General features: G+C 34.4%; 2 protein-coding genes across 2 annotated transcripts in view; both read right to left on the bottom strand.

The window, feature by feature from the left end:
• The window catches only part of LOC137406601 (multidrug resistance-associated protein 1-like), a 43,181-nt gene extending 32,581 nt beyond the window's left edge, over positions 1 to 10,600 (bottom strand). Inside the window, exons 1-13 of the mRNA XM_068093196.1 lie at positions 10,478 to 10,600; positions 8,860 to 8,982; positions 7,317 to 7,513; positions 6,859 to 7,003; positions 6,085 to 6,143; positions 5,457 to 5,661; positions 5,040 to 5,137; positions 4,224 to 4,446; positions 3,401 to 3,538; positions 2,135 to 2,281; positions 995 to 1,079; positions 320 to 513; positions 24 to 200 (exon numbers count right to left, since the gene is read on the bottom strand). Of these exons, the coding sequence (XP_067949297.1) occupies positions 24 to 200; positions 320 to 513; positions 995 to 1,079; positions 2,135 to 2,281; positions 3,401 to 3,538; positions 4,224 to 4,446; positions 5,040 to 5,137; positions 5,457 to 5,661; positions 6,085 to 6,143; positions 6,859 to 7,003; positions 7,317 to 7,513; positions 8,860 to 8,982; positions 10,478 to 10,600 (1,914 nt within the window). The remainder of the gene's footprint in view (positions 1 to 23; positions 201 to 319; positions 514 to 994; positions 1,080 to 2,134; positions 2,282 to 3,400; positions 3,539 to 4,223; positions 4,447 to 5,039; positions 5,138 to 5,456; positions 5,662 to 6,084; positions 6,144 to 6,858; positions 7,004 to 7,316; positions 7,514 to 8,859; positions 8,983 to 10,477) is intronic.
• Positions 10,601 to 11,609: 1,009 nt separating this feature from the next.
• LOC137407191 (multidrug resistance-associated protein 1-like) lies at positions 11,610 to 26,742 on the bottom strand. Its single transcript, XM_068093793.1, has 5 exons — positions 26,631 to 26,742; positions 26,156 to 26,275; positions 13,240 to 13,428; positions 12,411 to 12,554; positions 11,610 to 11,615 (listed from the first exon to the last, which is right to left on the bottom strand). Exons 2-5 carry the CDS (start codon positions 26,240 to 26,242, stop codon positions 11,610 to 11,612), a joined length of 426 nt encoding a protein of 141 aa, XP_067949894.1. The 5' UTR covers positions 26,243 to 26,275; positions 26,631 to 26,742.
• Between the last annotated feature and the right edge of the window lie 268 nt (positions 26,743 to 27,010).

Here is a 27,010-nt window from a genome sequence, read left to right as displayed (position 1 = left end):
GAATGAAATTCACATAAATTAACCTTCTCTCCTATCATTGTTAAGTCACCCTTTTGGAGGATTTTTAAGTCAGCAGTCAAAGCGACTGCTTTGAGAATTTTGTTGTATTTATTCCTTTCATATGGCTTTCCAAAGAGAATATTATCTCGAACAGTTCCATTCTGAATCCACGCCTGCTGTGAAACAAAAGCCATTGAACCCTAAAAACAGAAGGCATAACAATCTGTATTAGTTTATGCAATTGTAAGCTACTATATCAATAAAGAAGCCTACACGTACACAATGAATATAGACAGTAGTTGATGTTGGTATAGAGAACCTTAGACACGACTCTTCCAGAAAGTTTGTGCATGTCACCAACACAGGCTGCCAGTAGGGAGGATTTTCCAGATCCTACTTGTCCAACGACAGCGGTAAGAGAGCCAGTGGGAACCTCAAAGTTGATGTTATGCAATGTTTTTGTTGATGTAGGAGACCAAGAAAAGCTTCCATTAGATATCCTGATGCTTACGTCTAAAATATAAAGTAACCTTAATCATATTTAGACTTCACTCTAAATCTTGACATCTTGACGCTTTGCTGATTTATCCAGTATATATGACCCCCTAGCGTTCATAAACCTAAACAACTAAAATGTATATATAGTTTTGCCTTGGTAGCAGCAAAACTAAATAACATAAAACAAAAAGTTAATTTTTTTCTATATTTGATTCTAGGCATTCATATGCTTTTTATCCATTACTTATTTTACGCACAGCAACTTTCTGTTATTTCTATAAGTTTAATATTGTATATTTTAAAAGTATTTTGTGACATAAATTAGTTGGGCAGATTTGGTACTGATACTATTTTATTACAGACAGTCAAAGTAAATAGTGTTAGATTTTAACTACTTACAGTAGTCCAGCTAAAGCCATAAAAAGTTAAGCAATTTCACTGCCTATTTAATCACAAACTGCGGATTAGTGCAATAATTTTAAAAGTGAAAACTTACCACAATTTTCATTATGTTCAACATGCTCATCTGACAGATCTGTAGTCTTAAAGAAGTTGGTTATTCTGTTAACAGACACTGAGGCCTACAAAGATCAAAGGATAAAATGCATTCAGAGACAGATGCAAGTAAATGTGAAGTATGCTGTAAAACCATATAATAAATAATAATATGAATAGCATTAATTGTCAAAAGTAACCTAAAACATTGCCAGAATGTTATAAAAGATCCCACACCCATTGTGCAGATACCTTCAGCACTGCTCAACCATGTTCAATAAACTTAAGCACTGTTTAAGTTAGACCTACAAGTAGTTGCTGCCGCTGATGTGAAACAAAGCCAAACTAAACTGATACAAAAAAGGTAAGTATTACTAAAATAATAATAACGAGCCAACAAGAATGAAAGACAGATAGAAGAGTTGAGGTGAGTTTAACAAACTCAGCACTATAATGTAGCGATTCCTCGAGAGAAAGAGGGTGACTGAACAATTTCAACTGGGCTGATAAGATTAACATTGCTTAAATAGTACTTCATTTGAGAAGCTGATAAACTTTGTAGTTCATTTTTGTTTTTATTCAATGCAGCTACGCCAAATTCTAGCAACCGGCTCTGTCAATGTCTCTGCTTTATGGTAGTTGAGCCAGACAGGCAACAACTGTGACTCTAAAAAACCAGAGCCAGATGGCATTTAGATGGAATCAATATACTTTGGGTAGAACTGCACAAATAAGTTTGCCTGTAGCGCTGTGTACTATTTCATTGTACAGATTTTAATCTAATTGAAAAATTTGTGGAAAAGACTCCTTATTTCACAGATTTTTTTTCTAGTTAGTAGAAAGATGGTTTCACAAAGATTGCTAAAGATTTAAAAAAAATCTCATGAGCTTTTGATTACAGAAGGATCATTTGTCTATGAAAAGTGAACTAAAGATTCACTTTTATTTTTCTATTCAATTAGTACGAGCAATATTTTATAACACAAGACTATTGTAACTCTCTAACACCAGACTAGAAGAAGAAGACTGTGAATTAACTATTCTACACTTTAGTTCACCATTCAGATGTTTTAGCGTATCACCACTGTCGTAGAGCTTGCTACTATGACAGAGATTTAAGTTTATATATTAGCTAACTAACCATGGCTATGGTAGATAGGGCCATCGGAATCTGAAAAAATGGTCCTCGCAGAAGGTTGAACAGGGTCAGCGTAATGTAGGCTGCTGTCGGAGTCAATATATGGTGAGGGTCTATGAAGATGTACATGGTATATGTAGCGGCTGTCACCTAAAATGGCCACCTTTCATATTACCTTAGCAGAATGTCAGCAGAAATATCTAAAGTAGATTATTTTATAAAAGTATTCTAAATTATATTTGCAGGGATATAATTTTGAAACATAAAAAATGAGGTTAGATCTGCAGTAACTATAACCAGTGAACCAAAAATGTGATTCATAGATTATGCAGTACAATGACCTGGGTGAGAATACTATCGTTTTTATGTGAATCAAAAACACCTTAGTATATGAACCTTTATCCAAGAGCCTAGTCTAAATGATAAAGTACGTACTTTATTTTAGAGCTGTGCTAGTTTAATGCTATTTTAGTAATTATTAAAAGCGAGGAGCTGTTTAACCAGAAGAAATTCATTTTATAATTTGAAGAGCATTTAAACAACATTACTAAAATAAAAGTAACTTTGTTTTTATTAAAATAATATAATTTATATAGAGCTACTATTCAATATTAAAAGAAAGCAATGATGTGATCTTCTGATAGCAGCATTGATTTGACTAAAAATATACAAGCTGTTTGCTACAAAAATACATTTGATGCATCGATCGAATATTGAAAAGCCCTCATAGCAAACTCAAAACATCAAAAGATATTTAGTTAAAAAAGTTATGAATTTTTAAATAAATGCAAACCAATAAACTGTAATGAAGTTACATGCAAAGAAACAACAGAAATGTGGTTAGCTTTTAGCAATCTACTATAACACTAAAAAATGACAATGATGTCTTTTATCGAGCATTATAAATATAGATTTTGCTTTGGTCAAACAAATTTGGCTTTTTTCTCATTTGATTAGCATTTTGGTATAAGATGACCGCTAAAATATTAAATCAAATGTATCAAAGCTTATATCATGACCTTATGGCCTTGTGGGATTCATAATGAAACTAAACAATTTTTTAGCAAAGCTGCCAACTATCTATTCTATTTATAAGCGCACACTGTCAAAATAGCAGAACCTTAGCAGATATGAAATGCTTCCCAAAGCTTTCTGATTTTATTCATGATTTTGCAGAATTGCTTAAAAATTTACTATCTCCGGCATTTGATACCTGTAATAGGCATGATAGAAATCATTGTGTAAAGAGGCAACCAGGAGTTGTCTTACCACGTTGATTAGTGATGAAATTATGGTAAACTGAGCAATCATGCTCCTCCAGAAGGTTTTAACTGTTTTCATTTCTTCAGCTCGAAGTGCAGCTATCTTCTCCTCAAAGGATGGTTCCCATGCATACAACTTGATTACCTTAAGAATAGCAACAAAAATGGTTTAGAGTTAAAATTTTAATAAACTCCTAATCAAACTTCTTTGAAAATAACTAAATTCTGACGCAAAATATAAGAAAATTTAATTTTCATCTGATTTCTTTCTTCAGATGAATTACTGCTTAGGCATACATTGTCTCACACTAAATGATGCACTTGCACTATGGGAATTAATCTTTAAATGTAGGTATGTAAAAACTTAGTTATTTTAGACAAGTTTCTGCTCAAGGTTGAACATATCAATTTGAAACTTGGACACAGGATAAATATAATCGTGAAGAAAATCTCTGGCTCAAGGATCAGAAAAAGACCATTTTGATGCAACTGAAAGAGGGCATTAGGGTTAGAACAATCTTCCCAAAACCCAATGATCAACTGAGCTGCATTAAATTGGGTCCAACTTTTGTGTGCCGATAATAAGGACCCTTTAAAGGTTGACTTGCAACAAAATTCACATTATCGTTATTTGATATGAAAAGATTCACCATGTCTTACTCTGTTGTGTTGTAAGTGAAAAATATGTGGAAAGGTGATTACAAGCTCTTAGCTGGTAAGTTTTGCAGGTTCAAATAAGCTTTGATGAATATTTATAAGCATTTTATATATATTAGACTTTATTTAATATCTGTTATGAATATTATTCATGTTTCTTTTAGAGTACTCACTTTTATTCCACTTAAAACTTCATTTGTCATCTTGACTCTCGTGTCTTTTAACTTCATCTGTTTGGTTTGCACTGCCTTCTGACTCATAGCGATCCGTCCAACGATGGGCATGCTAATGACCATGATTCCAAAGCCCAAGAACAAACTCGGCCCGACGCAGGCATATAACTGCCATAGACATATTATCACTTGAAGAGGTGCTGATGGTATGGCCCATAAGTTCCTGAAGTTGCAATACAATGGAAAGGTTTAATCGGAAACTGACTTGCATATAAGTTTTTCTAAGAAAAAATGATCAATATAAATCATGCAAACAGCGCACGCGGAAGAGCATGCTCATGGTAAATATTGTGTCAAAGATAAAAATGCCAAACGGAAGTAGTCTCTTTTGAAACTAGTCTCAAATCTCAATAAAACAAAAAATGACATAACGGTTAATTTTTTGAAAAAGAATTTAATACCAAGTACCAAAACTTTCCAAATTTAGCACTCCAAATGATCTAGTCAATAATATGATTTACCATTCTGCTTAATAAAAAAAACATGTAAACATTAGCTTAGCTTGCAATTGCAGTGCCATTCATGAAAATCATAAAAGAATTAAAACAAAAGTATGCAAAATGATATAAAAGTACAGTACAGAAAAGGTGCATATTGAATGAGGCAAATTTTTGCTCCGCGTGATAAGTACAATCCTGTATTGATGAGAGTTTAATCAACTCACTGCCTCTTACGTAGCCAATATTTTGCATCTTTCAAGTCTAAAATGAGCATCTACACCGCTTATATTTGTATATGTTATGTTTAAGAACTCACATGAAGACATCCTGCATTCTCTGCGCATCTACAGACATTAGGTTAACTAGCTCTCCAGTAGTTGTCTTCTCTTTGGCTTCTGAACTCAGTTTCAGTGCCTATAGGAGGCAACAAAAGCATTTCAGTTTGTTTTATCCACTTTAACAGGACACTAAGTGTTAAAACGTGAATTCAGTGCACTGTGTTGTTGCTGCTTGCATATATTCTGAACAACTGACTGACTATCATAACATAAGGCATAACGTAACGTCACGAAGGGAACTCAGACAGTAAGGCCTAACTCATAGGTCAATAAGTACAGGCAAAGGATAAACAGTACAAGGACATAAAAGGACAAATGAAATCACATGTCATTACAAGTTTTTAAAACAACACTAAGACAATTTTTTCTGAGTATAAACTCTTGATAGAGTTTACCTTTTTGTAGAGAATGGCAATGACTGCAGCTCTGATGCGAAATCCAACTTGTAAGCTCATGTACCACATATGCTGGAACAAGATAGACATTACCACTTGTGTTAGCAGTAAGACAATGGTGAGCACATATCCTTGCCATGCAGGGGCCACGCTCATTCCTGGTGCGCGTTCATCAGTTCTTGACATGACTAGATCCATAAGCAACCTGCAAAGTAAAAAAATTATTTTTGTTTTCTGCCACTTCGGCTGTATTGACACTGTAGTATTGTAAACACTGAAGTCATTTGGTACCATTATAGAGTGATTTATTTAATATGGAAATAAAACTCAAACTCAAGGAAAAAAGTGGACGGCGTGAATAGGAATGTGCAAATTCCATTTAGTTACTCATGCCTTACCCCGACCTCTAACTGTTGCTTCAGACAGATGAATTGGTAACACAACTCTCATTATAAAAAAAAGGTTGTTCAAACATTTCGTCGGTAAAAATTTCCCAACTCGAAAAATATTGTTACTCAACCACATGTAGAAGCAAATATCCTTAGATTTGGTAAACTGAAACAAATTATCTAGACTAATGTGATACAACACTATGTAACTAACCAATCGAATATAATGGCGAACTTACCCTTGTATGGCCGGGCAAAGAAACTGGATCCAGTCGTAAAAAAACTTGTAGGTTAGTGCCTAAAAGAGCACCAACATACTTTTAAATGTTGAAGCACTTTAGATGTCTATGAGTGAATACATCTACACGGAACAAGATATTTACAAGAACTTGTTTATATCTGCTTGAAAGCAAAACTTACATAAAAATATTGAGCTAAACTGACCATAAAAATATATAAATAGTTAATTGTAGCATATGAGTTACTTTTTCCCGGTAAAATATACTTATTTCGCATTTTACCCAGCAATTACCTAGTTACCAAATCATTTAAAAAAATGTATGTAACATTGCCAGGTCTTCGACATATAAAATAATTTATCAAAGCGAATGAGTTAAATTCAAACAGATCTTGCAACAATTAAACTGAAAAAAAGGCATCCGAATTTTATCACTAATTTTAGATTTAAGAATAGGATAATGAAAAATTCTAGGGAAGACAGTTTACTGCTAGTTGAGTAAGAGAAGACAATTCTTTAGGTGAATATATTCTTCTTAAATTAAAAAAAATTATGTTAAACAATTTTTGGTAAGTAAAATTACAAAAAATGCCATTAATTTCAAAAAATCTTATCAAAATTTATTTTTCTAGTTGATATTGAAGAGCATTTTATTTATATAACATAACATACACTACCATATTTTCCAACTAAAATCTCAAAAAAGACCACAAGCATATAAAAAAACTGCAAACTAATGGCTAAATGTAAATGAGCAGATTTAAGACAAACTTACAAGGAGTATGCTTCCACCATGGTGCTTGACGATCAACTTAAAAAAGGACAGCGGAGGTTCTTTAGCAGGTTTGCGAGATTCAATCAGAGGTGCTGACTCGCTGCTCTCTCGAATTTCCATAGCTTGTTTAGTACTGTTCTTTTTCCTGTAATCATGACAGCAAAATAACTTATGTAGATGAGCCATAATCTTTTAGACATAGAAATGAACTTGCTATAAACTTCTCTAAATGGCAAGTCTACAGCTAATTTGTATCTTATTTAGGAAGTGATTTAAAAATCATTTAAAGAAATTATAGATTTTTTTAAAGCACTCAAACTGCTTATAGCAGCAAAAATTAAAAAAGGTGCTGTAGATGCATTATTTATGATCAATTAGAAATAATAATTTAATTCATTTTTTTCATTTGATTCTATAACGTTTTCCAATCCAGTCTCATATACATGTACATGACTCACTGATGCCTCCATTTTGCGACAGCCCGATCCCAGTCTGCTTCAAAAGCCGGCACATTTTCTTTGCTCGTGTTGTTAGGTCCGAGATTCCAAAGATCGTCTCGACTTAGTTCTTTTTTGTAACCAAGAGATATGGTGTCCGTAAACCAGGAAAACATTAAATATGAAGAGAAAGAGCAGATGTGCTCTGGACATATGCTCTACAAAAAATGTGTTATAAAATATCTGAGAGAAGGAATATAAATGTGGATAGAACTTTTACCAATCAAGGCTATTGCTACAAGTTCTCTGATCAGATTTCAAAGTATTCAGTTTTTAATTTGGCAAAGCTTTTTATCTATTTTAAACATCAGGAAGTTATTTTTTTATAATAACAATATGTTTTTTGAAAAAATATATGGCTGTAGCCACTAAAACTAACTTTGTCCTACTAAAAGTAAACAAAGATTCATTTCAATAGGTTATAAATCAGAATGATTGTAACCCATATTATAAACCTTTTGGTTTTTTTAAGCTTGATAGTTAATAATAGACAGCTTTGGCTGTAGATGAAAGATGAACTGATTTGTGAGTATTCATAAAATAATTTGAAATCTAGAAACCAAGCTGTCATAATGAGAACCTCAAGGCTTATTCAGTCCAATTTTGGTTCTCATTCATCTCAGATTTTAAGTAAATTTGAGGCTTACTTTGTCTTATTACATGATTTTGCTTAAAATATCAAAAAACCTTTAAGAAGTTAAAAATCTATGATCTAATTCTAGAAAATTAAAAAGAGCATCTTAGTTGCTGACTCGCGTCTTCTCTTTATTTTTAATAATCAACCATTGGCTAGCAATTAATGAGTTGTTCAGAATAGTACTATTGGTGACAATAAAAATATTTATGATGTGTTTGTTCTGCATGATCATTCTTAAAGTATCATTCATTAAAATGAAACACACAAGCTACTTTTATACTTCTTGTTTTGCATAAACATGCGAAGAAAGGAGTTACTAAAGATATGGCAGAGTTATATCCTATTAAATGAGTAAAATATATAATAATATAAAATAAATATAATAAAATAAATATAATAAAATATATAATAAATTTGTCCTCTATTAATTGAGTATTTCTATTTGTTACATGTACTTAATCTTATGTGTAGTTTACAGTCTATATAAATTCTTCAGTTTAAATAAAATCAAAATATTTAAATGCACTAGAAGATGCTTTAAAATGGCGTAAAATATTGGTAGAATTTTGAGTTTGCATTTCATAACAACCTTGCATGGCCCCACAAAATTAAAAAACCCCCTATTGTTGTTCAACCAAATTATAAACTTTATATCAATGTAGATATTTGTGAAACTGTTAACTTAAAAAAACAAACATAAAGATTGCCGCAACTGTCTTTACCACAAACACAACCATACTTACCACAAACACAACTATACTTACCACAAACATGATTATAGTTACCACAAACATAACTGTACTTACCACAAACAATTATAATTACCATAAACACAGCTGAACTTGTCACAAACTCAACTGTACTTACCGCAAACCTCTTGCGAGTCTCGTCATTAGCATCAGAAATACAGGCGAGAATGAACTGTACACAACAGAGAATAAAATACACTGTTGAGGTAGCAAACTCTGGCACATCGTCACATTTTTCCACCTAAAAATTGCAAACAAGGGTCAAACGATTGTTAGCCTCTCAGCCAAATATTTTTACGTTAAAATTTAACAATTTTTAATGACAGTTCTTTGGCTTTTTACTTGGTATAAAGAGTGATGGAATTTGAAAAATCTGGGAATCATCTGAGTTTGTAACCAGATTTTCACTACATTTGTGATTGATATTTGTTATAACTTTACAAATTTATTATTGTATCAACATTCAATTCACAATAAGTAGTCTTCTCTACACATTTAATAAGTTGAGGATAAAAAAATATCAAACATTTTTGCTTATCTCAACTACAACAGATAAAATAAGAAATACTTTTTTTATCCAGCTTGTGAGTTGAAAGTGATGCATAACACCAACTTGTTTAGAATGCCCTACAAACAACCTTGTAATTTACTCACTTCAAACTATCTATTGTTAAATATGGCAGGTGATAAGTATTAATTTAGTCTTAAACATGTCCATAAACTTGAAGCTATCTTCTGCCTGTCACTTCAAGTGATATGTGACTGAAACATTGATTACTCTATCAAAAGGTTTTTCTGTAACCTCATGGCCTATACCAAACACGTTAATTAAAATGCAACCGTTTGGTTATTATAACCTACAAACATTAAGTTATTCATGAAGGCCTCAGGCTATGGATTTTAATGATTCATTGCAATGCATGCCGCCTATCCACTTACCCACTGCCAGCGAACCCTACGGCATTTTTGTTATTGCATAACCTAATCAGGAAGAGTATAGTTCATATTGGAATAAGTTTGTTTCCTGTTACAACGGTAAAATATTGAGAATAGTACCTTTAAGATCTTGAGATTAAATTTCACTGGACTTTTCCCTATTATGAGAGAACTTGAAAAACCTATGCACCTGTAGTAAAATCCAATTTCAAGATCTTAAAGTTACTATTCATTGGCTCACACCAACCAACCCTCAATATTTTGGCGTTGTAACAGGAAACTTTTTCTAATATGAACTATACTCTTCCTAACAAAGGAAAATACTACTGTAAGTTTCCTACAATTTTACTAAGTAGTCTATTAGAATCTGAATGCCTCCTACATGTCTAGAATATGAAAACAGCTGTAAGCTATTGCTGATACAATCACAGTATCAAATGCATAGCAGCCATATTGCTGCTTACTTCAGGCAAAAGCTAGCCAATGCAGCAAACTCTTAGGCCTAAGGTTTAAATTCTGTAGCTGAATACACCAACTTCCATATTATTATACCTGCAAGCTTTTTTTATAATGTCAAATGACTTTTATACAAATTGCCTAGGATTTACTTTGCTAGTTTTACATTTTGATTGAAGCAAAAATATTGTTTGCCTAGCGACTAGTAAAAATCGTTTTAAATAAATGTTTAAAACATATATATTCCCACAAAGAAAAGCAATTTGAAAACATGGCAAATATTGCTTTAGGCATAATTTTACAAGAGTAAACAACACCTGCAGATTGTGATTGGGAATACTCACATTGACAAAGTGAACTATTTTAGAGTAGAATGGAATGAAGGAGCCAATACACCAAATAAGCCAGTAGCACCACAAGACTCCACTGGTAAACTTTCCTTTCATTCGGTACCATTGGATCAGCATGGCAGCGGCTGGCTGCAAAATGAATGAGATATCGCTGCAGTTGAGGCTTGTTATGGAGCCAGCTAGAAGCAAGCTCGGAAAGCTGAATTAAATATGATAAAAATAAAATACTTTCTTGATAAAAATTTTTTATCGATAAAGTGAATAATAAAGTTTTACTGTGTTAAAGATGAACTTACGCAAAATTTTAGCTGAATTTTTCAGAAAGTTTTAGTATATGTATATCTTTTGTGATTGTTTTTTATGTTTCTTGTCTGACTGCCAAGATGTTTCAAGATTAAAATCAATCAAACTCGATTGCGGTTAAACACTCAGAAGAAAAAAACAGTAAAACCTTTATTTGAATGCCAGGGTGGTCTATTTTTCAACCCTTTATCTATAGAGGCAACCTAATAGAGATGGCGTTCAATTAAAAATAGCGTTCAAATGGAGGTTTTTTGGTATGTGCAGAATAACATCACTAGTTGCTATTGTTGCAATAGCATATATCATCTATTGCATTCAAGTTACAGCATTAAGCGTTTCTATTCTGTTGGTATCTTGGTGGCTGGAAACGTAATGCTCACACTTGCTTGATCTGAGCATTTGAACCGCTATCAAAATTTTCGAATTTAATCTTGAAACATCATAGTAATCAGATCACCTCAAACATCAAACACAATCACAAATGATAGAAAAATATGGCTAATTTCAGAAATTTTTTGTTTTGTTCAAGTTTCTTTTTTAAACAACAACACAGTCCAAACAGTCACACAGTTTTGACTGTGTGCTGGTTACAAAGAGCCACAGCACATACATAGACACACAGACACATGTAAACTACCCTAGACCTTTCCTCTTGCAATCACTTACATAAAGAGACCTCTGTTCTTCCATATTTACTGTAAATATCCCACATCAACATGATAGTGACAGATACTAAATACTACTGAACTAAGACTACAAGTCAGTCATTTTTAACAACAAAAAATCTACGACACACTGCAGTGCTGTGGTCACTGGCTGAAAATCACTGCTGTAAAAGAAACATAAAATTCAACATGAATGTAGGAGCCGCATGAAACTGGCTGTGGGTTGGCCAGGCACATATGTACCCGTGTAGCAATATAAAAGTGATGCGACAGCTAAAAAGTCTACACAATTTTTCAAAAACAATTGTGGTATTAACAACTTTATTTTATTCAAAAGTAGTTTAGACTGAAAATATTTATAATTGTTTGTTACTTTTGTGCACAAGTATAAAAACTAGCTAACGAAAAGGCCATTGCCATAGTTAGGAAACCAACTATATCAGGTAACACATTATTACTGCGCTGTCCTTTTTTATTAAACAGTTCTGTTAATTTTTCTTTAAGATAAACTAATATTTGTGACAAGAAAAACTTCTATTGCTACTATATTTATGGATATGTTGCTGGCAAAGGTAGGTTTTTAGCACATATTGCAAAGGAATATAGGTTTTATATATGAATTGGAGCAAAAGGTTAGAAATACGAGGCTAAAATAAAACAATAACTCAATACATAAACTTCAGCACCGATCGATCAACGGTGTCAACTGTTGTATGCCTTACTCATTCATACACTCGAGAAGCTTTAAACAATTCAAATCAGAACTTTGATTGGTTTCATCTAATGATTATAAAAAATATTTCAGACACTGAAAGTTTTTTAATGTTGTATAGTTCTGCGGTTTATTTTAACCATGTATATGTATACCTGAAGAAAGCTCTCTATTTCGTACATAGACAGCATTTGACAATATTTTTTCAAAAAAGGCATTGATCAAATGTTGGTAAGTTCCAGCTTACCATCGTTATAAGTTCGAGAATTGCAGAAACATAAGTCGCTGGGGAGGCGTACAGGGGACTAGTCCAATTCCTGTTGTAGAATCTGACAGCCACTGCATAGCCAAGCTCAAATAATGATAATGCAGTGAGAATCAAGGCTATGACCTACAAAATAAATCACAAAAAGTGTACTAGTGCTATTTTCGTTATCCTCTCATTACCTTTCTAGACCTATGTCTATCATCAACCAATCATGGTCCCATGAAATATGCTTCAACACGCCTGGACTCATGACTAAACAAAAGTTTTCTTTGCATGTCGCTTGGTGTCATGTTTCTAGAAAAAGAATGCAAAACTTTCAATACATAAAATTAAGTAAAATAGTAAAAATTAAGTTGAAACAATTTCAAATTAGTGTTACAAATAAAATCAATTGTGTTTATTATTGTTTAATTTTACTAATGTTTGGAATATTTATGATTGTCAAACTTGAGTGTTTCAACATGCTCTGCTAGTTGACAAAATTAGCAGAAATATTGTTGTAGTGAGAATCAGATTTTAAAAATGGCTGCTACCATAGGATGCTGGTAAACTTTTAACAGCGGTACGTTTTTTCACAAGCCTATAAATATAAAAGGTTTTTGTTACAGTGCAGTTGACTAGGCTTTGTGTAGACTGTATATTGTTTAATGACTCTAATCACTGGACTAGACTAAGCATGTATCTCACCGACGTCTGTGTGTTAAAGTTCAAAGTCAGTTGAAGTGAACGAGACTCACTTAGGCTTAGATAAATGGTAGAGCCTAAGAGAGCAGCCAAAACCTTGTGTCTATTTACCTTATTAACTTACTGATTTGGTAGCAGAGAAAGCCGAAAGTTTTTGCACATAATCTTTCTTTTCAGTAGAGAGGTAGTAGAGGTAGAATGGTAGGCAGATCCAGAAGAAACCACAAGGTATCCAACTAACTAGTGTTTCATTGAAGCATCTGGTGAAGTCTGGAATGGCTCCATTTACAGTATTCCACGTAAGAGTACTGTTCTACAATCCCAAAATAACTTTTTAGTATAGTGTAAACATGTGGTATGACTCAAAAACAATAAGAACAACACTTTCATAGCTATTGTAATTCGAAAATTCTCTTATCATCTGATATTTATTTAAGGGAACTGATTAGCTCAGTATTTAGCAGATTTAGTTGTAAGACCTACAATATACTAGAGTTTTGGAAGGCATAAACTGATGTTTACCTGAGTTGAATTTTAGAGCACCAGCACATTAGTGTTATCACATAATCAGTATAAAACTGTAATGCTCTGTCAGTAAATTTGCCATTACTCAATAATACATGCACAAATTAGCAAATATAGCTAAGTATTTTGGAAACTTCTTGTCTTTTTGTACTAGTTACTAACTATCTACAACTTTCTAGCGTGCAAAAGTGTTTGCCACTGACAATATACAAGGTAACAAAGCTCTCAGCAAGTACTGATGCATTTGAGCTACCATCTAAGCTACTGGAAACCTTTGCTGACCACAATCATGCCCACATTAAAGAATATAGGTTGTTATGGTAAAGCATGTTGAGAGTGCTCACTCTGGTATTTGAGCAAACATTAGGTACAGTAATTATGTATATTAAGCAAACCATAATTAATTTCTGTTGTGTCAACTCAGTAACAGCGTTTTAAAAGTTGCCCTAATAATTAATGTTACGGGCGGACTGTTAAGGGTGACTCAGTTTAGAGTATTCTACAAAGTGTTACATGCAAGAACAAAGAGAGCTTTAAAGAGCTGCTCATCCAAAAAAGTGTACCCCACAAACGAGTTGTTTCACTTGAAGAAATAAAAGTAGACAGCACAACTGTTAATTTATATCTATGAATCTCATTGTTTGTTTTTCTGCTATCTGTTGTTCATGCGTCTAGTTATAGCAATAAACTTATGAGAACGAAAAATCTGGTTTCTACTGAAAATGAACTTACAACCTCTAGTCTTTTAGACAGGCGTACTATTTATTACACTACACATCCAACTGGCCATACTATAGAATAATTGTGTACATCATATTTATTCCACCGAGTATTCTTTAAACCATAACTGTCACGTACAACTTTTATCGTATTTACTAGGTAAGTCAGACACGCTGATTCCGATTTTGTACTCAAAATAAAGATTAGTCCATTAACTTTCAAAGTAATAAAGGCTTTTTTACAGCATTTTAATATCTGTCTCGCAAACAACACGATTGATTGGCACAACAAGCTCCGCCCACAAATACGTGACGTAACCTAGATTTTTAGGAACAAAAGTTACGTAGGGATGTTTAGACCGATTTAGAATAATAGAGATGGGTGTTTTAAAATCCATTAATATCTAAATTCAGCCTTAAAAATAATCTGTTTTTTCTGAAAGGTAGATCAGCTATTTAGCATTGCATATTTAAAAAAGGGCGATAACAACGCTAGCTTGTGATAAAACCACGCTTTTTAAGCTCATTCTTCTCAGCGTCCAGACTTTTTAAACATCCTGTAACAAGCTACGAGCAATTTTAAATAGTTTATATACCTTTCATAAAAAACTGAAATAATTTTACAGGCTGGATTTAGAAAATAATGCGTTTTAAGACACCCATCTCTATTATTCTAAATCGGACTAAACATTCCCAACTTCCATTCCTGAAAAAGCTAGGTTTCGTCACATATTTATGGGCGGAGCATGTAATGCCGATTGTGTTGTTTTCGAAACGGATATTGAAACGCTTTAAAAAAGCCTAAATGACTTTGAAGGTTAGTAGACCAAGCTTTATTTTGAGTACAAAATCGGAATCAGCGTGGCTGATTTACCTAGAAACTACGATAAAAGTTGTACGTAACAGTTATGGTTTAATGCTGATTAGTTAAATAGCACGCTTCACGCTTTAGCTGATACACTTGAAGATCACGATTGCGTGAGAGATCATGATGCAATTTTTTCTAACACTGATTTCAGAAGGACGAACACAGCTCTTATTATAGCTTAAGTTACTCAAGTTCTTTGTGTAATAACTTAACCAATTAAAAATGAATTTTCTATGCACAAACTTTTTTATTACCAGCGCAACGTCGAGTATTCAACTAGCTAAATAATAAGGTAGACTTTTAGGATCAATATGTAACTTAATAACTTTTTTCTAATTAGCTACTTTAGTCTGCTTCAAATGTTACATATTTCAAGCTATTTACAATGCTATATATATTTAACTTTGGTAAAAGCTCACTATTAAAAGTTATTGTGTTTGCAACATTTTATTCAGATAATATTGTAAACAGAAAATTCAGTATGATATAAATGCACATAACTTATGAGTTACATTTCTTTTTAAGATGCTCAAGTAACACTTGGCATATATTTTACTGCTAAACTTAACTGAAAGGCTAAAACAGCTTACTTGGTCTAAGGTTTAGGTAAATAAATTCAAAATGTAGCAAAGAAATTAAGTATTTCACCAAAAATTCACTAATCTGACTTCAAAATTGAAAAACCCTTCTTAAAACCATTAAACAACCAAAATGCTTTTACAATGACAACGCTAAAAAAATCATTACAGGAGGTGAGTATACAAAGTATAAAAAAAATTGAAAAAATAAGTGTTGGAAAACATAACTGCTGTGTCACATGACAAGGGATTTTAGCAGTCGAGATAGGACTCTGGCATTTTAAACAACAACCGTATGATTAGTCATTCTGTATTTGTATAGATCATATGAAGCGCCAAAAGCGAGTTGAAATTTGCCAGCACCAAAAGATGATTATGCCATACATGCTGTTTGCAGGTTAAAAAGATGTAGTTGAGAGAGTCCACAAACGTGAGAGAATGTGATACCAATTAGCATTGCTTATTATAACCTGGCTGATGAGATTACAGGCCCATAATCAGGATGATAAAAGCGAGTAAATTCAATGTAATGCTTGGCTAATATACAGGTAACACAACTTCAACTATTTAGGTATTTTTGCTGGTACAATCTCACATTGAATTGCTTAAATATAGCCAGGTTATTCCATTGTTTCTCGACTTTGGAGTGAGATAAGCAGAATACTAATTCATATCGATTCTCCAAAAATCTCTGCTCAAACTTATTGACAACGCTACTATCTCCAGGACATTTACTTCCGGAATTTTACTACCCTAAAATAGGTAGGAACATGAAACAGAACTCTAGTGACAACAGAGAAGAACATCAGGTTAAAAAAAACGAAGTTAACCTAGTGCCACACTAGTTATTTATATCACTCCACACTTTTCAGAGCATAGAGTCCTGCTAGCAGTTGGCCTGATTATTTATCTATTATACATTTATATTAACTTTTGAATATAAGCCTGCCAAACTTGCTGACATAAAACTTGGATGAAATTGCAGATACCGTATATAGAAATATATGTATATTTTCATGCTGACAATAGTACGTCGAATACTTAATCTATTCTGTTTTATGGTAATGAAACTACTCTGTTGTACTAGCTAACTACACTAAACTCGCTTTTGTTTAAACTCAAATGATCTCTCTTCATATTCAAAAACTCTACAAACTTGCTCATGCAACATAAACATTTCTATTTTTTTAGTACTTGAGCAACAGTTTAGCAAAAAACTTTAACAATTCTTGTATTATTGAGAGAGTTCTTGGTTATGTAGTATGCAACAGATGGTGGAAATAGTATAAACACTACCTTGCATCTTATTTCAATGGAGAAGTTAGCTTAAAGTATAGCGACCCCAACCTATGTCATTTATGGTACGAATAGTTCTATTACTAATTGCATAGCTAATTCCTCTCACTCAATTGTATTAATTTGATGACTATCCAAGATTTGATGTTTTGGTATAACAACAATAACATATGAAGCAGTTTAAACAAAAGATCATTCAATATGCCTCAAGGTTTTTATACCTTGAGAAAATATCATCGTGGTTTATCATGCAAATGAACTAATAACCTTAGTGGTTGAGATTCAGTAGAGTTCTTTGACTACAGGTGCCACGTAATACAGCCTAACCATAGAGAGCTATGTACAACATATAGAGTTCCTTTTATCAGCTAATGGCTCATTTCACAAGGACTCTGGTTCACCAGAGGATGATGATTGTGGTTGTGGTTTGATATGTAATCGTCTTTGAACAATTCTATCCAGAATTGTGGTAGCTAGTCTATCATTCATTTTGTACGTAATAAATATATGAGCCGAGTATCTGTAAGCGCTAAAATTATATAGCACTTGTTTTGAGAAGAAGACAAATAGATTGAACTAATATGGATTGAGAAATTACATGCATTAACACTATGGCAGTGCGAACCTCAATTAGCGAGCCAGCTGTGTTTGGATCCACCAATCGAGACCTCGTTTTATTTATTGTGTTTCTATAAAAAAACCAGTATTTGTAATCTACTCACAAGAGCGATGCTTTAAACACTGGTAGTTGATGACCCTCACGCTATCAAACATTCTGCTGGTTAAATTTTTAACATTCTGCATACTAGTTCAAGCGGTGCCTTCACTATGTTTCCATGATGTGATTAATCCGTAAGTTCGCATCATCTGAAAGATGAAAATAACAAAAATCCACAAGTCCAGCAGGTTTGGTTACTTGCAAATTTTGATCAAAGTTTTCATTCTTGCGAAATATATAAACGATACTTACAAATGATCTGTAAGAGAATGTCGCACAGGCTATTCCACTTTAAGCATTTTTCACAGTTCAGTTGTTTTTATTTTGATTTGAGTAGTTCCGAACACGCCACTATGACCTCTGGAGTAGAAATCCTACCTTTTTTAACAAAGTCCCGTGTTAATCCATAACATGCGGATGGATATTGTAACAAATCTGCATCATCCTAACAATAAAAACATTCTCCTCCTGCAGCGGCTCAAATAATTTTGTAACTTTATGAGTTATGGTTAATCTAGGCAAACTACATCATGGAAACTATTTGTTTGCAAGCTCTTGGTAGATGTAGTTGTTTCATTCAGAAGCTGGTCAGTTGCCCACTCTGGTCAGTCGTAATGCCTTTAGTATGTTGTTTACTATAAGTAGCACAATCCTTTGCGTAACGTAATAGATGAGGTGAGTAATTGGAACCATTTTGTTCTGACAAGTTTTTCAGATATACTAGCTTGAGTGGCTCCTAGCTGAAAAATGTTATGCAATGGACATTTTTTCAATCTTTTGCCATGCTATTGTTTAAGTTGATTGATTGTGAAGATGGTTGTCACAAGCAGTGAGTTAAAATTGCTTCTAATAACGCTAGCCAATGGGTTGTTAGTAGATCACTCTCTCTGTCACTTGAGTTGAAACATATTTGAATGCAATGTGGGAGATCGGTAGATCGGTTAGATAAGCATAAGATGCTGGCATGACTTTGTTATGGCACATAAAATTGAAAGTGTATCAAGTTCAGTGTTTGGAAGCAACAGATACTAGCCATTCGATCTTCACTGGGTAATTTTCTCTCATAGCCAGTTTATCTCTACTGTTGCACTCTGAAACTCATGCCTAAACGGTGTAAAAACATCTTTCTTACAGGCAATTATTTTTGCTACACACAGTGAAATTACTCGAGAGTGTAGTGTGGACGATTCAAAATTGACAAACATTTTGACGGCGTAACATTTTTTATGCTAGATACCAAGTAGCTGACAATGTTATATAATGTTTTTACACTCAACCTCTATTAAAAAATAGCTGTTTTTAATATAACACAATGGCTAACAATTGAAGTACTTTTAGATGTTTGCAGTCCAGCACAATTATTGAAGATTGTGAATCAATTTGGTTTGTTGAACTGGTAGGTTGAAACAGATCAAAACAACTTGCTGGCAAATATTTTGCAGTTTCACTTTTTATCTTCCAAACTATTTTTGAGGAAATCTGATACAGCACAAAACATCATGAACTGCAATTAAAGTAAGTTACTTATGAGTAACTTATCTATATAGGTTTGCTATGGTGCTTATAAACAAATTACAAAATGCTGTTGCTTCTCTCAACCAGTAAAACAAAAAGAATCAGTTCAGCTTTCTTTCAACCATATTTCTATAGCTCTATTCTTGAATATGAATTATTGTTATTCTATGCGGAGTGTCAGCCATTGCTACATTTGGTGTGTGCATTGGAATGTTTGGGACGCTGATGAACCAGTGTCACGGTATAGGACATGCAAATTAATAGCACATGGCTAGAGTATACAATAGGCCATAAAATTATGCACGTGACCTGTAAAGGGCCAGACAAACTATCAACAGTATTTGGATGCGGCCAACACTGTGAAAATTGCTTATTACCTTCTTAGAAGAGTTATCACCTATACGATGCAAAATGTTAGCTTATAAATCACCGCTTTACTCGCCTACCAAGGAAGCCAATTTTTGATGTAACCTGTGTGGTCAGGCTGTGAAATTTTACTGTTATCACCCAATATAATCAACTTTTGATTTCATTTTATTCTCACTAGTACACTGGAAGTCTCGCGCCATGAGAGATCATCAGATGTAACAACCATACATATAATTATTCTAAAAAGCTGGAAGGCGATTGATTAGCACATTTGTTAAAGCAATGGCCTAGCCAGCTGCATGCCATGAGTTCGTGAGATGTAATTTCTCCTCTCAATCTCCCATCATGGCTTCGGAGGGAGGGATAAGTAGGTGAATAGACATGGCTTCTGCTATGGCAAAGATTTCTGTTGTTTGTGTAATATAGACTATGTTTAATGACTCACATGTTGCGGATTAATGCTGGCACTTTTGGTGAAAAAACGGAAAAAATTCTACACCATAGGTCAATAATTAGCGACACAGTCTTGTCATCCTTTTCAGCATTTGGAACACGAGAGCATTCAGAACTGATCAAATCGAAATGAAAGTGACTGAAATGGGAAAATGTTTAGAATGGAATAGCTTGCGCAGCATTTTCTTGGACATCGTTTGCAGGTGCCCTTTAGAAAATTAGCAAGCACGAAACATTCAATAAATATTTGTAAGTAAAAAAACTTGCAGATTTTTGCAGTTTCCTTTGTTCGAATAATGACAGACTTGCGCATTACCCGCATCATGGAAACTTAATGTTAGAAGTATAAGCCTTGTACACAAACTTTGCTTTTAACTCATATTAGTAAAGATACCTTAGGTAAAGAGACAAAACAACTCGCTGTAAAAATTACATAAAGGTAAAGGTATTGTAGTTAGCAAGGTTAGCCTAAAAAGCTAAAAAGAAATAATTCAGACACCTGAAACAACAACATCGAGCATCTATCTCGGAAAATTTGCAGCGCTTTCGCATTGCTACGGGGAGCAGGAAAAAAGAGCAGCTAATATTTCTTCGCCCTAAACATCATTTGAAAAAGGAGGGGAGAGGTGATTAGAGAAACAAATAGTATTATCTCTGACTATTCAAGTATTTGATGAGGCATACAAGATGAGGTATACAAGATGAGGCGTACAAGATGAGTCGTACAAGAAGAGTCGTACAAAATGAGGCGTACAAGATGAGGCGTACGAGTCGTACAAGACGAGGCGTACGAGTCGTACAAGACGAGGCCTACAAGACGAGGCGTACGACACGAGGCATACGACATGAGGCGTACGAGATGAGGCGCACGAGACGAGGCGTACGAGACGAGGCGTACGAGACGAGGCGTACGAGACAAGTCGTACAAAATGAGACCTAAAAAATGAGAACTACAAGATGAGGCGCACAAGATGAGGCGTACAAGATGAGGCGTACAAGATGAGGCGCACAAAACGAGTCGTACAAGATGAGGCGTACAAGACGAAGTGTACAAGACGAGTCATACAAGATGAGGCATACAAGATGAGTCGTACAAGATGAGTCGTACAAGAAGAGTCGTACAAAATGAGGCGTACAAGATGAGGCGTACGAGTCATACAAGACGAGGCCTACAAGACGAGGCGTACGAGACGAGGCGTACGAGACAAGGCGCACGAGATGAGGCGTACGAGACGAGGCGTACGAGACGAGTCGTACAAAATGAGGCGTACGAGTCGTACAAGACGAGGCCTACAAGACGAGGCGTACGACACGAGGCGTACGACATGAGGCGTACGAGACGAGGCGTACGAGACGAGGCGTACGAGACAAGTCGTACAAAATGAGACCTAAAAAATGAGAACTAAAAGATGAGGCGTACAAGATGAGGCGTACAAGATGAGGCGTACAAGATGAGGCGTACAAGATGAGGCGTACAAGATGAGGCGTACAAGATGAGGCGTACAAGATGAGGCGTACAAGATGAGGCGTACAAGATGAGGCGTACAAGATGAGGCGAGTAAATGGCAGACCTATCTGCATGACTCTGCCAGTATTCTTAGTATATTTATATCAGAATAGTCAGCTTTTGTATTAAAGTTGACGGGATCGATTAATAGAACTGAACACTCATTGATAGAATGGGACATTTTGAAAAGGGCAGTCGGTGTAAAGTGAGAGGGCAACTTGCTTCACTCCTTGGCCAATGGCGGGGAGGGGTGGGGCTGAGCCAGTTTAAAAAAATAAATCACTATTCGCTAGTTTTAATTAATGGGATTAATTTAGGGTTAAAAGATACATAAGGAACAGCAACTGCAAAATGTCGTTTATAACCTAATTCCAGAATGGCTATGAACTTGAAAAAAGCTAAATGTGTGGTGCTTGTGTCAGCATCTCAAAAAGATGTCGAACCCTGAACAAAAATTGCCAGATTTTTTAGTAAATAAGTTATAGGTAAGAGTGCTGAGCTGTCAAAATATCCACAAAGCGAATATTCTGTGCTGAGGGGTGGGCAACAATAGTGGTTCCAAAAAAGAAAAAGAATTTTATGTGGCTCTAACCATAGAAGAGGCCAACCCTGTGTTGGAATAACAAGAGTAACTATGTACCTGAATAGTGTTACTTTGTACAGATGTAAAAACAACGTGTTATCAACTGATGTGCTAAGCATATACACAATGAGATTTGAAAGACTAAATTTCTAGAATATATATTCTAGAAATTTAATCTTTCAAATTGTATTGTCTATTTACTAGTGCCTATAAGCATCTATCCACTAGTGTCTACTGCTGTTATCACTTAGTTCTAATCTGGTGGTAAAAGACAATCATTACATAACCACTACTTAACAATTTTATCACTATATGTATTCTATGATTGGTCGCCATCCATTCAATAGTGTACATTATAAAACTCTGTGATCTTAGAGATATGTTAAGGCTAAACCTGTATGATTTCGTGTAACCCGTACAAAACTATACTTCATGAATACAAGACAGTAATACATCTTTTTCACTGTTTTTAGTTTATTATCTTTATTGACTAACAGAAACCTGGTTTTATGGCAGTTACCAATTAAAACTGGTATACAACCACCACAAAAAACTATCTATTTGCACCGCTGGTTTTTTCAGGTGTATCAACTCAGTAGTTTTTTGGCTCATTCTAGCTTATAACATATGAGCACAGAACTTCAAAAAAGTACCGCAAACAAATTTTCTGACATTGCATGGCTTGCCCACAGTAACATATGCAACAAAAGTAATTGATTTGTTATGGTTTTACATGGTTTTACCTCAACAGTTTCATTTGAAACATGTTCAAATCTGGTGATTCATATTAAAGTGAATTCATAAACAAGAAAAATTGAAATTGCGCAAATAAACATAACTTCACAACGCATTCTTATAGACCGACCATGTGGAACGTAGTTAACAATATGACCTATAATGCACATTATGATAAAATACTTCACAAAGATGTTTATCAAGGCTTTCGTGTTCCCGGATCTAGCTAACAGAACTTCAAATTCATTCTGATGAAACTGTTTTGACTGTTATCACAGATCACAGACCTCATGCCTTAAAGAAGTACTTGCACGAAATTCTAATAGATTTTCTCGGAAAGAATCAGTGTTTCTGTACCATTTGTGATTGGTTCTAGTTTTCGAGGTGATCTGACTGCCAGAAGGTTTCAAGAAAAATCGACAAAACCTAGTTGTAATTGAAATACTAAAAAAAACGTCTGAAATGAAGTCACTAGTTGCTATAGTGATTATAGCCTATGAGTTTAAGTTACAGCAAATAGACTTGCAACTATAAGCACCCTTATTACACTTATGCTTGATCTGAGCGTGTTAGCCGAGATGAAGTTTTGTTGATTTTAATCTTGAAACATCCTGGCGATCAGATCATCTCAAACACAAAAAAGAATGGCAAATGATCAAAAAATTATCGATACATTCTAATAAAATCTACTAAAGGTTTATACAAGTTCATCTTCAAGATATGGTAAAACAGAGTACAAGTTTTTAAGCAGCACGCGTCAGTGAAAATCATAGCCTAATGAGCTAATACTGTCTTCTTGTCATTGAAACAGTGTACAAGAAAGTTGCTCTAGCGTAACAAATCTGATTAGTCAGTTCTTGGAAACATTGTCCTAACAAATGGTACTTTAAGCGGATGAATGAGTTTAGTATGTCCTAGTAACGCAAACTCTATTTTACTTTTGAGTGTGCAGCTAAGTCTGTCCTTGGATGGAACTTGTTAAAAAAACAATGTACTGAGAATTAAAAGCAAAATGCTGAGATAAACAAGCTGCCCTTTTAATTGTAGATGATGCTCTGTAGGTAGGTGAGTATATATGTGAACTACAGTAGTGAACCATATGGTAAACATTCACAGACTGAAGGGTATTTATAACAGATAACAAGGAGTACTAGGTTTCCATATAGGAATAGTGTAGTGACACCTGGGTGCGCCAGTGTCGAAGAGCTTTGTTTGGCCGACAAGAAGATCATGTTTCCAAAGGCCGCTATAGTAGAGCAACGGTTGTACAACCAAACCTTTATGCCGAGGCGTATGCCTGAATATAAAAAACAAGAAAGCAAGACCTATTCGCACATACAAATGTGATACCATTGGTCGCTAAGGCGATTTCTGAGGCACAAAGATAAAGCACCGTGCAGCTGTTTCGGTTCCAAACAGTGACACGGAATCCCTACAGAATGAGAATGACATGGCTGTTTCCATGATGAAATTGCAGTGCTATATGGGAGAGTGTCACTATGCTATTGCTGCCGCTACGCTGTCACTGTATAGAATGCTAGTAAAAGTCTTAGCAGTACAGTTCAATTTAGCAGATGAGCGTAGAAAATTCTGTGCGAGTCTAAATAGACATTTTCACATATTAGATTCAATGATTAGACATTAATCGCATGTTAAACTTGGTTGCTCTCACCAAAAATAGTACAATATAAAAACAGGCACTCTCGGTAGGCCTACGGTGTAAAGTAGTAAAAATAAGGCAATCAAAATTGCAAAGCATCTACTCAAATTTTTCAAAACAGGAGACAGCTTTATTGAGTGCAGATAAATCTAAAAATTCTGAGAATTGTTGGTTTTATTAAAAAGCATTTAGTTGTTGAAACTTTATTTTCTTAAGCTACATGAAATCAGCATTTTTAAAGTAAAAAGTTTTCAGTTAACCTCATTCAACTATAAATTTTAATTGTTTCAAACAACCAAGGAGTATACAATTAGTATACATATCAACAGAATAGCCTGTCACAATGGCATAAAGCATCTAACAATGAGTTTACACCTGCCAGTCCAAGTATGACCTTCATTGAATAATTGTACTGACCAGTGCAAAATATTCCTAAACTGAGTAGGCCTAGTCTTATATTATTATTCTGAGTAGACTTTTTTCAGGAGCTTCACTTCCTGAAGTTTAAGAGCTTCATCAGTTGGTTTTCAATTTGAGCAGTTCTGAATGCTCTAATGTTCCAAATGCTGCAAAGGATGACAAGATGGCGTCGCTAATTATTGACCAATGGTGTAGAATTTCTTTCCTTTTTTCAACAAAAGTGCCAGCATTAATCCGCAACATGCGGGTCGTAGAAACATAGCCTATATTACACAAACAACAGAAATTTTTAATATAGCAGAAACCGTGACCACTCATCCACCTATCTCACGTCCGAAGCCATGGTAGGAGATTGAAAGGAGAAATTACATTTTATGGACTTATGGCATGCAGCTCGCTCGGCCATTGCATTAGCAAACATGCTAATCAATCGCTTTTCAGCTTTTTAGAATAACTATGTGAATAGTTATTACATCTGATGATCTCTCGCCGCGAGATCAGTGAAGATCTACAACCGTAGGAGAGAAAGCATCAATTAGAACACTTCTTTCTCCCAGGTTTTGTTTAAACTTAAGGAGTAAGCAGCTAATATACTGAAACTACTGAATGCGGGTTTTTGCATAGAAAATTTATTTTTAATCAACATGTACATGACTTACCTTTTTATCTTTTAAATGAAGGTGGCTGCTTATTTCTGTGTGTGCTATAAGTTTAATTAAGTTAAGATAAACCAATGGCTAATCAAGACCAATCATCTTTATTTATATATATTGATGAAAATCTCAGACAATTGATGACGTTTTGACCTGCTGACATATCAAACGCTAGGAATAGAAGTGAAATTATAATTTGCTATATATATTTTAGAAACAGGACCAACTATCTTTATTTCACAGTTGTCTGCTTGCTTCCTGAATAAACCATTCAAGTATTGCTTACCACCATTCAAAGACAAGTACAACTACCCTTTGAACCAGTCTGTAGCTTCAAGATCGTAAGTATTAGCGTACTGCCTGAGTCAACTAATGCCTCTTGTAACCTTTGAACTAATTGAGTCATACGTTTGAAAGTAGGTACCGTAAGTTTATGCTCACCCAGAGTTCCGAGCCACAGAATAGCTCAAAGCCACTAGGCTTGGATGAGTTATCAGCTATAGCCAAAGAGATAGAGCTTCCATTCATTCTTAGAGACCAATTTCTTTAAGATGCTTTGATCTAAACCAAACAGTGACCTATCAGACAATCATACCTTATAATTTAAACGACCTTGTTGATGCCCAGAAACATGTTTAATAAACAAGATATTGAATATAAAGATACATGCAGATGACTGACTCACTAGCAACATATTTGTTACACGCAGAGATTGTTGCTACAAACAGAAAAAGCTATTTCAGAATGTAATGTGAATTTGTCAAAACAGACAAATATTTAAACGGCATGAAACCTTTAGAGCCAGAAAGCTGGTACCTGTCAGCGGCATACTCGGTGTTTATATCAACTCCTCATTTACAAAGATGGCTGGTTGCAATAAGATACAGTGTCCAGGTTTAGTTTCATAGCATCTTACCTTCATGCGCTTCTATATCCTTATAATCCTTCCTTGGTTTTGTTTAAAAGATAAACCTTTGGCTGTAAAGGAATAGTAAGAAGCTGTCCCAGATTGCTCACCTTACACAACCTTCAACCTAATAAACATTAGCACTTACTAGCGCTAACTCATGTCTTCTAACAATTCAAACACCGGCCCTCTGCTCACTCATCTGTGACCCGAATGGCGTATAAGTTTGCTCACCTGGAAAACGAGAGAAAACAATTTCACTGAATAGATTATGACCAATAGTACTTGAAACAAACACTGTGTATTGTATTACTGTTTGTATTAGTGTTACTGTACATATCCTCCTTTTAGTAATAACTAGTAAATTATCTGTTATGAACTGACAACAG

The sequence above is a fragment of the Watersipora subatra genome, chromosome 10 (genome assembly GCF_963576615.1).
Source record: "Watersipora subatra chromosome 10, tzWatSuba1.1, whole genome shotgun sequence".
NCBI lineage: Eukaryota > Metazoa > Bryozoa > Gymnolaemata > Cheilostomatida > Watersiporidae > Watersipora > Watersipora subatra.
Note: the sequence above shows the minus strand (reverse complement) of the source record. Positions and strands in the feature narration are given on the sequence as shown.

Coding starts and splice junctions, on each gene's coding strand:
- LOC137407191 (XM_068093793.1), bottom strand. CDS start 26,242: ATGAATGGAAGCTCTATCTCTTTGGCTATAGCTGATAACTCATCCAAG. Junction 13,429..26,155: donor TCTGTGGCTCGGAACTCTGG/GTGAGCATAAAC, acceptor TTGGGATTGTAG/AACAGTACTCTTACGTGGAA. Junction 12,555..13,239: donor CTTTCTCTGCTACCAAATCA/GTAAGTTAATAA, acceptor TTTATTTTGTAG/GTCATAGCCTTGATTCTCAC.